Below are 12,643 nucleotides of genomic sequence, written 5' to 3' on the forward strand. Positions count from 1 at the left end.
CTTCCGATGAACGACACGATTGGACGAAGAGGTACATTCTTCTTGTGGACTTTCGGCAATCCATATAACCTTGGAGCAGAACCATCTGTGCTGTGCAAGTGATGGAACATCGCATCTGAAATACAGTTCTTCTCCTTGTGCAAACATGGTCATGGAGTCTGTGGAGGAACGCGCCTTGCAAACTTTTGACAAACCACCACGATTTTGGCGACGATATGTAGATGATACATTCTGTATCATTCATAAACACCGGTAACAGAGTTTCTACGACATTTAAACAATGTGCAACGAGGAATTGCGTTCACTATGGAATTGGAAAGCAAGAACCGGCTTCCTTTCCTAGATGTGGAAATTTTGAAAGCGGCGGATGGTAAACTTTCCACGCGTGTGTACCACAAGCCGACCAGTACCATGCGCTATTTACACTTCACATCCCATCATCCTTTGTACCAGAAAAGGGCTGTTGTCAAAGCACTTAAAGACCAGGCCAGACGCTTGACGACAGACCCAGCATTGCTTCAGGCGGAGTTGCACAGGGTACATGAGGCCCTGCGGTTAAATGGCTACCCGAACTGGATTCTCCGTGATCACAAAAAGATTTCACGGAAAGAAATCCAGTACAAAGAACGTGCCTTCGTCACCTTACCTTACATACCAAGGTTAACAGACATAATCCGTCGTATGTTGACCGATTTCGGAGTATCGGTTGGGGTCAAACCAGCAAACACCCTACGTCAGATGCTGTCGCACCCAAAAGATCCTCTAGATGCTACTGCAACTAGGGGTGTGGTGTATGCTATACCGTGCGGGGAGTGTGACGAAATATACATCGGTGAGACTGGTAGAAGTCTAAATACGCGCCGGAAGGAGCACGAAAGGGATGTGGGCAAGAAGGATGCGAAGAAATCAGCGTTGGCAAACCATGCAACCACTCACCATCACAGCATTAACTTTTCTGCTGCTCAAGTGTTGGTGAAGGAAACTGATTTTCACAAGCGAAGTTTCCTAGAGTCTTGGAACATCCATTCACGCGCCAACACAATGAACGTTAAAACAGATGTTCTAATGCCGATAAATTATCGGTCGCTTTTACACCACTGAGCTTGTTTTATCGCTACGGTGGTGCGAGTTTGCAGCCGCGTAATCTTGTTATCGCTGTTTTACATGTGTGTGGTTTGCATTTTGTCGCTTTAAAAGAAATTTGTCCTGCAAGTTATGTCATTATCCTGATGAAGGCGTCTTGTATAGGACGTCGAAACGTCGATTGTTTACAATAAAACTGCTGGATGAGCAATACTTAGTCATACATTATGCCTGGCAGCAATAGCTTATTTCATCTAAGTATGTTGTGACTGTCGAACCAGCACACGAACGAAGATATAAGACCACAGTGACCGGTTGCTAGTCTTGTTAAAAGAAATGTGGTTCTCCCACAGACTTCGTGTAATGCTTGGTGCTGGCGGACACTTATCAGTTAGTGTAAAGCACGGAGTCTCGAAGTTTGACGTGTATTATCATAAATGATAAATATAAAAACGTAATACTGTTTGTTGAAAAAAGGGTGCAGATTGATTTTTGTTTGACGTTTTACGGTTAATGTTTAAGTTGGTATGGCTGGCCATTAAACCGTTATACGACTAATGTTACAGTTTAGAATGTGTTTTATGTCTAACTCTGAAAAAAACTTCTCCACAAGCACATTGTCAACTTTCTAAAACTTAATAAACTCCTGAAGCCGAACAATTCTGGCTTTCGCAAAAACCACTCCACTATAACCAATCTTCTAGACCAGTGGTTCCCAAACTTTTTCATTTTTTTTCTTTTCAGAACGGTCCCTTCGCCATTATTTCGAAGGCTGGCGGTCCTTAAGCCTAAATGTGTATTTCATAAAAACGAAAGTTGATTGCAGGATTTTAGCTAGCATCAAAAGACAGCATGTGACATCACAAACAGGACAAAAACATTACGATTGTGCGCGAACAATTGCATTTTTGATAGTTGTCATTCAATAAAGGCCATTGTTTAGCAATGGAGACAGTTTTCTCAATTCATTGTTTAGCAATGGAGACAGTTTCTCTTTGATTTAAACTTATTTAGTGGCATAAACTGACCCCAAATAAGATTATAGAACTACTTCAACCGCTTCGCGGTCCCCCCAAAATTGCCTTACGGACCACTAAAAGGACCGCGGACCCCAGTTTGGGAACCGCTGTTCTAGACCTAACTCACAATATTTTTGTCAACAAGGATTCTTTAGGAAATGTTTGCAGAATTGTCTTCTTAGACATTTCCAAAGCGTTTGATCGATTTGTGCACCATGGGTTGTTGCATAAGTTACAACAAGTTGGCATAAATGGAAACGTACTTACGTTACTTCAGGCGTATTTAGGTGGTCGTTTGCAAAGGGTGCGCTTTAACAATGTTTTTGCTCGTCCCCGAATTACTCTGATATCAATACTGCAGAAAAAATTTTCTGCAGACACCGAGCATGGTGTATCCTCTTCAGTGTTGCTAATATTATCCTTCGTTATTTTTTGTTTGGACATCCTAGTTTAAGCAAAGCCCATCCTTTGTTGTTTTTTAATGCTGTTCAAGTTAACCTGTCTGCTTGTAAACGATTTTAATTTGTGCAACAAAATCTTTACCTTACTAATGCCCCTGTTCGACAAACGACAATTTTTAGTGGTTGGACTCTCGCCTGATTCTCGAAAAATACACACACAAAAAACTATAGATTATATCTACGACATTGGTAAAAAGATATGTTTGTGACACGAATGATGTTGAGAAGATAAGCCACTTAATAACGGTGGTTTCATCAGAGAAATAACAGTATTAATTTGTTGACTGTCCAATAGTTAAACCCTCTTGGACGGTATGTGAGTGCAATCAAGTTCCGCCCCTTTTGGTAGTACAACGCCGTATCGACTTAACATGGTCTGTAGTCTGCTGGTGTTTCGATCGTGCGCAGTCAGACAAGTAGTGCGCAAGCAGAAATTGAATCCCAACCTCCAAATCTGTTTTGGCACAGAACATTCATTGTATACTTTCAAGGTTTGACTGATTATTTACATTGACGCGATTTTTCTTTAGTGTGAGTAAACATGTGCTTTTTTAATGTTCCCATTCGACTAAATTCTTGTTCGCAAACATTGCATGGATAAAGTTTATCAACAATGTGAGTTATCATGTGCGCTTTCAAATGACCGACTTGGCGAAATCTTTTTTTACAAATATAACATTGGTGAGGTTTCTCGTCAGTGTGAATCCTCATGTGCATTTTTACTCCTACTCTTTGGCCAAATCTTATGTTGCAAACATTGCATCGACGACGTTTTTCACCAGTATGAGTCAACATGTGTTTTTTCAAATCTCCAATTTCAACAAACTGTTTTTCACAAACCTCACATCGATGTGGTTTCTCTCCGCAGTGAGTTAGAATGTGTCTTTTTAAATGTCCAAGTTGACGAAACCCTTTTTCACACACATCACATCGATGTGGTTTCTCTCCAGTGTGAATCAACATATGTGTATTTAAATTTCCAACAGCACGAAACCTTTTTTCACAAACATTACATAGAAGCGGTTTCTCTCCAGTGTGAGTCAGTGTGTGTCTTTTCAAATCTCCACCTTGACTAAAACTCTTTTCACAAACAGTGCATTGATGTGTTTTTTTACCAGTGTAATTCATCATGTGACATTTGAGGTTAAATTAGCTCTGAAGCATTTCTCATGTAAGCCACATTTAAAAGGTTATTTCTCTGACTCATCGCAATAAATTTGTAAGTTTGCAGGTGAACAAAAATCTTCTTTATCTTACCACTTATCAAACAAATTTCTCAGTTGATTTGGAAAGTCTGCTTCTAAGGAAAAACATTGGATAACAATTGATCAAAGCAAAATCACAAAAAATATTTTGCTACTTGGAAAATAATTCTAACCTTTACTTTTTTGCAAATTAAATTCCTCTATGAAACAATGTTTGGAAATTTTAATTGAACTAGCGTCAAGCACGTTTTTAAAGCTTCAAGCACGTTTTTAAGAGCTTCAAGCACGTTTTAATCTAGGAAACTGATTCTGAGCGAAAGCTATATCTGACTTTTCGACTTTCTTATAGAGTTTGCACTTGAGTAAGATGGTTGCTCTCCAGTTTTAAAAGAAGCTGCATCTGTCTTATAAAAGGCGTCACCTGGTAATGTATTTCATAAACACAATTGGTCTCGCCTTGTCGGTTGATATTATGCATGTGTACGAACGTTCAGCTGTGTATACATTTATAGCCTGTGCGAAATTTGTAAACCAAATCATCTAATAGAACCAGGAGCGCGACATGTCGTTGATTCGTTTGCTTAACGCGCTGTATTTAACTGCTTCCTAAACCTCACGCTCGTAATGCCACAACCAAACACAAGTACAATATCGCCGACTTAACAACTTTTGATGCTTGCAGTTGAAGTACCGGAGGCCATCAAGCACTCCTTACTAACTTTTCCTCTGATCATGGCTTTATGTTTTCAGACATTTTGTAAACATCACAAAGCTAGTGTTGGTTGCAACATCAGTGGGTGTGTGAGTCATGGCAAAAAAGTCTTTATGCCTCTGTAGCTTAGCCAGCAAACTTCAGCCATTCTACTTTTAGATAATACTTTGTATTGCCCTTGTGGTGCGTCTAACACTATGTGCAACTATCAATCACACCACTGTATCTCCGAACTCAATAACTCTTTTTCATCATATATTTGTTGAAACTCTGCAATTAGCATCTACCTTTGCTTTACCATGAACAAATATTATTAATTATAAGTCTCCCAGTGACAAAAGGCTTTATGTGTTAATTGCTTTTGCTATCGCCCTCCATCTCTGGCGCAACTAACACTGGAGGTTCATATGTGACTGCAAATCGCAATAGGCTCAGGTTTGCTGTAAACACACATACAACTTTACTTGCGTTGTCAAACACTGTTATGTGTGTTTAACAAAAATCAATGCCGCGTGGATTAGTTCTTCAGACACACTGTGTGTCAAGCGGCTTTTGTAAAATTTTGTGAAGTATCCCGAAGCTTGTTCGCACTACACAAATTAATACACCATACGCAAACAATGTTCTATGAAGTTCAAAATACGTCATTATACCGAAGTAATTAGTACATTTGTTCCAGAATGTCATGGAACGCGCCTTGCCTTCAATAATTGGCAGCAGGTCAATGCACACGTGTTTACTTCGTATTACCGCAGGACTATTTAGACAGCCTGTTTGTCAAAACATGAACTAATCACACAAATGGCGCGACTTACTTTTTTCCCTACCCCCAAGACGAATGCTGTCGTTTCATACCAGGCTGCATAAAATGACGTTTGGCACACTAATCAATGGCCATAAATGAAGAAGTGCCATGCCTATGTGCCTGATTTGGTTTGGTGAACACTTCCTAGTTTACTTACACATCAAAAGTCTGACACTCGACTAGCTGTAGGACTGCCTTTTTCTTTCGGTTACAGATCAGCGCACTCCTTTACTGTTGCAGTGTGGACGAGTTTGACAGTCACTCACAAGGTTGTCAGTGTTCCGCATTATAGACGTAGTGGTAGATCCTAACATTACCATGCCACGTAGATTAGTTTGAGTCTACATCAGTGCTTGTCAACCTTTTTTTGATTCGTACACCCTTCTGGCGTATATTTTAAAATCGTACACCCCTATCCTTGCAGTACAGTGAATCCGGAATAAGGAAAAGCACAATATAAAGGAAATATGTGTATTATACCCAAGGTTGTATGACGGAAATGAAATGACATAATAAACAACTTGTACTAACGCAACGTTGCATCATCAATTTAATGCGAACGTTGCTGTTGAACTTCGTCCGCCAGTTGTACAAAGCGAGGCAGTAACCTCGTTTCCAGTGCCCCTCTCATAAGCGTGTCAACATCCTTTATTGAATTTCTTTTCTTTGATTTAATTTCAACAAGAGCAGAAAATCCCTGCTCGCATAGGTATGTCGTGGGCATGTGGACAAGGATGGAAATCGCTTTTTGACTGAGATTTCGATATTCAGGAATGTTGAGCAGCGATACCCAAAAATCAGTATAGCTTTCACTTTGTTTAAACCCCGCCTTTTGCACCAAATCTAAACGCAGTGCAATAAGTTCACTGGTTAGTTCACAGTAGCCCAAGTCGAACTCTTCGTTTAGAAACGGCTGGACGATCCATAAAAGAGAATTAAGATTTAAATATTCCTCATCTGGAAAGTAAACTTCAAAATTTTGCTGTAACACATCGAGATGCTTATGTACCGTCGATTTTATATTGGATTCAATATTAGGGTTTTCGATTTCCCAGTTACTAGTCTTGATAAAATCGTGCAAGGATTCAAAATCTGAAAAATCGCATTTTACAACATTACTCTGCCACAACTTCAATTTAAATTTAAAAGCTTGCACCTTGCTGGCAACTTCAAAAATAGCACTCCCTTTTCCTTGCATCGACAAATTCAGCTGATTTGTGCTTTCAAATATGGCAGTTAAATAACACAATTTTGCAAGCCAGAAAGTATCTTCAAACTTAGTGGCCATTACGTGTCCTTCTTGAGCAAGAAAGACATACAATTCTTTTCGCAATTGAAACACTCGCTTCAAAACCTTTCCTCTGGATAACCAGCGCACCTCTGCATGATATAACAATCTCAATCCTTCTGCTTTCATGTCTTTGCATAGTTCTGAAAACATTCTGTGTTTCTTTGAATGAGATCGGACAAAATTTACAACTTTTATGACATCACTAAGAACAATATCCAGATCACCCCTTTGATTTTTTTCTTGGTTTAATTTCTTTACTACAAGCGCCTCTCGATGTATCCTGCAATGATTAGAAACACAATCAGGAGACACTTTCTTTATTTTCTGAACAACTCCATTCGTAGAACCTTGCATGGCTGCTGCTCCATCGGTAGTAACTGACTTACACTTTGTCCAATCCAAATCATGTTCCTTAATAAATTGATTTAACTTATCAAAGATTGCTTGAGCTGTTGCTGAAACTCCAACTTTACAACAGCACAAATAGTGCTCTACAATGGTTTTGGCTTCCGAATCTGCAAATCTACAATACACAATCAACTGCGCTTCATCTGTAATATCTGTCGTTTCGTCGAGTTGTATCCCATAAGCAGGAGTCTTTCTTAGCTTGATAACAAGTTGTTTTAGCAAATCTTCAGAAATATCATCGCATCTACGTTTAGCTGTATTGTCTGATAAAGGAATTTCCCTCACTTTGGCAATAGCCTTTTTTCCTCCATGCAAAATGTCTGCAGCAATTTCAAGACAGGGAAGAACTACAGATTCCAACTCGGTGTATGGACGCTTTCTTTTCATTACAACATGAGCCATTTTTAGGGAAGCAAGCACTAAATCTTTATTTCCTTCTCTAACCTCGCTTTCAAAAGACGAAACTTGCAGCTGTTGACTACGCAGAGAGGCCTCAAAGAATGCCTTTGATTTATTTTGATGATTAGGATGCTGTGTTTTTAAATGCGTTCTAAGATGCACTGGGGCTAAGTTACTATTACCAAATATGGCAGGACAAAACATGCAGCATGCCGAAGGATAGGGGTTTAACAATTCTTCTGTTGTGCGAAAAAACCCATACATGGTGTAATCATCATTCCATTTACGTTTCTTAGCGCGCAAAGTCGTTCTCTTTTGTATAATTTTCTTTGCAACAGAACACTGCTGGTCCTTACTGCAGTTGGTACTTACAGAAATGGCTTCTACGTTTCCTTCGGCATCTGTTTCTCCAACATTCTCAGGGTTGCATGACTCAATACAACTTTCACTTTCTACGGAGGACTTACTGAAGAAATTTCGTATATCCATCATTCCTTAATTTACACAGCAAACAACTAAGGTGAAAACAATAACTTGCAATTCAGATTCTACTGGAAAACAACCATTACCAACGATTATTAGGACAATTTAATTATGACGTAACAAGTTGAACATTGTAACAAGTTACTGAAGAACTGCGTTGTATGCCGTGCATTGAAAAATCCAGTTAACCTGGTCTGAAAAAAAAAATGTAAATTTATTGCGACACTTGATCATAGGTATGTTGTATTATTGTATCTTGTACACCCCAGTACACCCCATCGAAGTGGTACACCCTTTAAAAATTCTGGTACACCCTGGGGTGTACGATACACCCGGTTGAAAAGCACTGGTCTACATAACATGACCCATCTTGTTTTTGTCAAATTGTTAGCGTACTAACCAAGCAACGGGCGTGTTTTATTTTTCCCATAACACAAGACAAATATTATCGTGTTATGTTTTCAAACAAGACTTCTTAAAAATAGCTTAACTATGATTAATATTAACTCTGCCGAGAACATAAAAGTTACATCCATGCTGTAGGCCGTGTAAAATCGTTTTTATTAAACATAGCAATTTAAAACTCTACTGTCGGCATTATGCAATGGAAACCTGACCTTTTTTTCTTTCGGTTTCAGGTCGATGCACTCGTGTTTACTGCTGCGTAGTTATGTGGCTTACACCAGTTTTCCCATGTTGTTACTTGACCGCATTATTGGCAACGAACTTTAAAGGGCTCTATAGACATGCTGCGTTTTGCGTCAAGTGGCGCGTTTTTGCGTCAAACGACACGCGGTACACTTAACACACACGCCGACGGCGACGACGTCGGGGCGAAAATCTCCGTCCAGCGCGTCAAGCGGCAGAGTTAAAAATGTTTTAACTTTTCCGCGTGACGCGTTGATGTTTTGTGTCAACGAAATTGAACGAAGTGAACTTTGTGATAACTTGGACTAACGATACTGCCTTTATTTGTCACATTGTATTAATAAGTATGTCTTAAGGTTTTAGCAAAACAATTAGGATGAGTTTTAATGAATTCAAATGATCCGGGATGCACCATACTTATACAATTCCAAAGACAAATATTACAAGGACCAAATTAACAAAGACAACATGTGGACCAAGATTAGTCAGAGAACCGGACAACCAGGTAATGTGTAGCTGTTGTCAGTTGCCCCCATTGTTTTGAGGCAAATATTGCATATATTGTTAATGCTAATACTACACTATGGATATGCCTAAAATTATATTTTGCAGTTGAGTCAAGCACAAAGCGCTGGAAAAGCCTGCGTGATCGGTTTTCGAAAGAAAGGAAAAAAATTGAAAATGTGAAAAGAAGTGGTGCTTCTGGGACAACCATATCTGTTTGGGAACATTATGATTCCCTTACTTTTTTGCTTGATCATCTCCGTCACAAAATGTGAGTACATTTGGGTGGAATTTAGAAAACTTTAACCAACATATACAACATTTATCTTATTTAGAACTGCTAGAAACTTTACACCCACTACATCAGATACTTCTCTTGATTCACTACAAGAGGAAACACTACTGGATTTGACCAATACTAGTAGAAGGTCCTATGAACATCTTCTTTGTTATATTCCATTTCTAAATTTGTTTTCGTATTAATATATTTGATAACTTTGGAACCTGTTAAATCCGACACAGAAGTTAGTGAGGTTCCTTCTTGCCAGCAAACCAGTTCAGCACAGCCAAGCAAAAAAACGAAAACTGGCTAACCGATCAGAGCTTCAAGTAAGTTGAAACATTTTGGTTAAAAATTGTAAGGCAATAACTGTATGTTTCTTCAGGAAAACATATACAACATGTATAAAGAAAATAAACAAACAATTGAAGCTATTCAGTCAAAAGCCACAGGTCCAAATGATGAGTACGATAGTTTTGGAAAAATAGTTTCATGCAAACTAAGAAAGATGGGTACTGTCCTTGCTGATCAGGCCGTGAGCGCTATACTGCAGTACTTATGTGAGCAAAGTTCTGGTGATGGTAACCAAAAATAAACTTGCTCCATAATGTGTACATAAATTATATTCTTTCTCTTCTTCAACTTCTTAGTTCTTTCCAATTGTTAAGAATTTATTTTCAATGAAACCGATATGTGGTGTGACAAAAAGGAAAGAAGTGAAACAGAAACTTATAACATCAATAACCAACTTTTAAACTAGATGCGGTTTACCACTGCATTTTGCCAAGGCAATTTCCCAAAATCAGATAAAAAGTAATCTTTAAAACTTTCACGAATAATGTAAGCATCTTTAGCATACATGTTAGATCCAGTCCGCCCCATACTCGGTGTTTTGTGAAAGTTGTTTCTCCATTCTCCCATTGTAACATTGCCCATTCTGTCCACACGATCAACATAGGTTGGTGAACAATATAGCCTTTCCTGTGGTAACCTTTGTTTGTTTTTAGTTTGTAGGTAATTATGCAAGCAGCAAGCTGCCTTTGTAATTACAACAGCCTTATGGGGTTCAGCAATTATTGGCCTTCTGAAAATGCGCCAACGGGTAGCCAAAATACCAAATGTATTCTCTATCACCCTTCTTGCTCGAGACAGTCTGTAGTTAAAAATACCCTTTTCCTCTGGAAGTCTTCTGCCAGGGTAGGGCCTCATTAAATTTGTTTTTCGGGGAATGCTGCATCTCCAACAATGCAATATGGTACCATAACATTGGTTCTTGGAAGATATTCGTCTGGTGGTAAATTCAGGCCATTTTCAAGAAATCTTTTTCCCAATTCTGAATTTGAAAACACGCCTCCATCGCTGTGACGCCCAGAATCCCCAATGTCAACCATTGTGAAGCAATACTGTGCATCACAAACTGCCATAAGAACAATGCTGTGGGATCCCTTGTAGTTAAAAAAAACTCTGAACCAGAGTTTCCTGGTGCTTGGATAACAATATGCTTTCCATCAATTGCCCCAACCACTGATCTCTATAAACACTGGATTGCGCTACTGGCCGTCACGGTTGAAGCAAATTGAAGCGTAATGGCGGCTGAAAAGGAAGCCCCAAAAATGCATTGCGGGCAATGGGGAGAGAGTGGAAAAATGACGATAATTTTTGTTTTAGGCGTTTGTATAGCGATTTTTGCAGATATGATTTGTAGATTAATAGGACGCATGTATTCGGGTGTGTAATAACCTATAAATATGCGTAGATTGACTGTAATGTGCATTAGTGTAGGTGTACTGGATATACGTTATTAAGTTAGTGTTGAAATAAATCATTACTAAGTGGAAATAAATGTTTTATTATGCAATATAAGTGGTTTGCGTGCTTTTTTAAGTTTTTTAGACATGAATCTAACAAGATGGTTATTTCCTTCACACAAGATGATGTAATTCTTTGTGTGACATCACCTTGTGCTAACCCAAACTGCTGTTTTTGACTGTTATCAAACTTTAGGAAATTCTGACCAACATGTGGAATAACGTTTTAATTAAAATCACAAAAACTAAAATAATATTTCAACTATTTTAACACTATTTTTTGGGTCTTTATTGTCTTGCCATGGTAAAATTATGAAATTTTGCAATTCCATTTTACGGTTATGATAATTTTGTTTCCAAACATTTCAGACATAATATGGTTTATATTTCTCCAATAAGCAACCTTTATTGTCTCTGGTAAAATTCAACTGGAATGTTTCAGTCTCCTCCCAACCCCTTAAGCTTTATGACACTGCAAGATTACAGTACAGCCTTTTTCGACAACAAATACACTACAGAGGGATTGAAATGAGATTAAATATTTTGTGTGTGTATACTGTTCTACTTCCACTGTGTATGTTTTGTAATCATTTCTGACACTGCCTGTAACATGATATGCTGTACATTTTAAACTTAAACAAATTTGAGGTTGTTGTTTTTTTATTTTGTGAATGCACCATCTGTTATAATGATGATCATCTGACAAAAAAAATACAGGATATCTGTCTGAACTTGGCTGGTGTATTTGTTGCCTTCAGTCCTGTAGTGTTGGTGATAACTGGTGTGCAGGTGTGTTTTTGCAGAAAATTGCTTATTAAGTACAATAAAAACAATATTTCATGATTCTGACTGAAATAGTACATAAATAGGCAACTCATTTGGGTAGTTAAAGTTGTCCACCCTAACTGCTATGATGTCTTAAATGCATTTATATCCATGTATCTCTTTGAGATATTAGAATTTTGTTGAGAGTTTGTAGTTTGAGAATTCACAACATTAGCAAAAATTGTTCAACACATGTTGGTTACCAACTGAAAAGGCTAGATTAAATGAGCTAATTAGATTTATGGTTTGTAACATAGAAGCAAAATAATGTTGAACCTACTACAAAAAAACTTTTAAACAGCCATATTTTAGCTCCAAGACTTTGCTGACAATCAAAAACACCAGTTTGGATCAGGACAAGGTGATGCTAAATAAAGTATCACATCGTCTTGTGTGAAGAAAATAGCCATTCTTGTTGGATTTGTGTTTTAAATATTAATAAATGCATGTAAACTACTTCTTATATTGCACAATAAAACATTTATTACAACTTAATAATGATTTATTTCAACATTAACTGAATAATGTATTACCAGTACACATACACTAATACACAATAGAGTGAATCTACGCACCCGATTCGTCAACAAGTGCTCGATTAGAAGCGCTTGTGTTATGAAAAAATCCCCGTTTCTTATCGCGCGGTGTTACAATTTTAGAACATGTGTTATAACACAGCCCGATTGAGGACGGTTTTATCGACAATGGTCAT

The 12,643-nt window shown here is 38.1% G+C and overlaps 5 protein-coding genes across 6 annotated transcripts in view; 2 read left to right on the forward strand and 3 right to left on the reverse strand.

The window, feature by feature from the left end:
• The window catches only part of LOC145219514 (uncharacterized), a 2,378-nt gene extending 2,138 nt beyond the window's left edge, over nt 1–240 (reverse strand). Inside the window, exon 1 of the mRNA XM_080086871.1 lies at nt 70–240. Within this exon, the coding sequence (XP_079942997.1) occupies nt 70–240 (171 nt within the window). The remainder of the gene's footprint in view (nt 1–69) is intronic.
• A 66-nt stretch (nt 241–306) lies between these two features.
• On the forward strand, nt 307–1,524 carry LOC145219515 (uncharacterized). The gene is made up of 2 exons (XM_080086872.1): nt 307–968; nt 1,437–1,524. The coding sequence occupies exons 1-2, from the start codon at nt 307–309 to the stop codon at nt 1,522–1,524; spliced, it is 750 nt and encodes a 249-aa protein (XP_079942998.1).
• A 1,431-nt stretch (nt 1,525–2,955) lies between these two features.
• LOC145220113 (uncharacterized) lies at nt 2,956–3,881 on the reverse strand. Its single transcript, XM_080087405.1, has one exon. The coding sequence runs from the start codon at nt 3,692–3,694 to the stop codon at nt 3,065–3,067; it is 630 nt and encodes a 209-aa protein (XP_079943531.1). The 5' UTR covers nt 3,695–3,881; the 3' UTR covers nt 2,956–3,064.
• A 1,954-nt stretch (nt 3,882–5,835) lies between these two features.
• Nucleotides 5,836–7,872, reverse strand: LOC145219516 (protein FAM200A-like). The gene has a single exon (XM_080086873.1). It carries the CDS (start codon nt 7,870–7,872, stop codon nt 5,836–5,838), a length of 2,037 nt encoding a protein of 678 aa, XP_079942999.1.
• Nucleotides 7,873–8,331: 459 nt separating this feature from the next.
• LOC145220120 (transcription factor Adf-1-like) lies at nt 8,332–9,761 on the forward strand. Of its 2 annotated transcripts, XM_080087414.1 has the most exons (4): nt 8,332–9,019; nt 9,127–9,289; nt 9,354–9,446; nt 9,541–9,761. In XM_080087414.1, exons 1-4 carry the CDS (start codon nt 8,911–8,913, stop codon nt 9,545–9,547), a joined length of 372 nt encoding a protein of 123 aa, XP_079943540.1. In that variant the 5' UTR covers nt 8,332–8,910; the 3' UTR covers nt 9,548–9,761. The 2 variants fall into 2 exon arrangements, with proteins under 2 accessions (XP_079943540.1, XP_079943539.1); XM_080087413.1 differs by having other exon boundaries at nt 9,354–9,761.
• Nucleotides 9,762–12,643: the final 2,882 nt, after the last annotated feature.

Source organism: Phallusia mammillata, chromosome 3 (assembly GCF_965637545.1).
Source record: "Phallusia mammillata chromosome 3, kaPhaMamm4.hap1.1, whole genome shotgun sequence".
NCBI classification, from domain to species: domain Eukaryota; kingdom Metazoa; phylum Chordata; class Ascidiacea; order Phlebobranchia; family Ascidiidae; genus Phallusia; species Phallusia mammillata.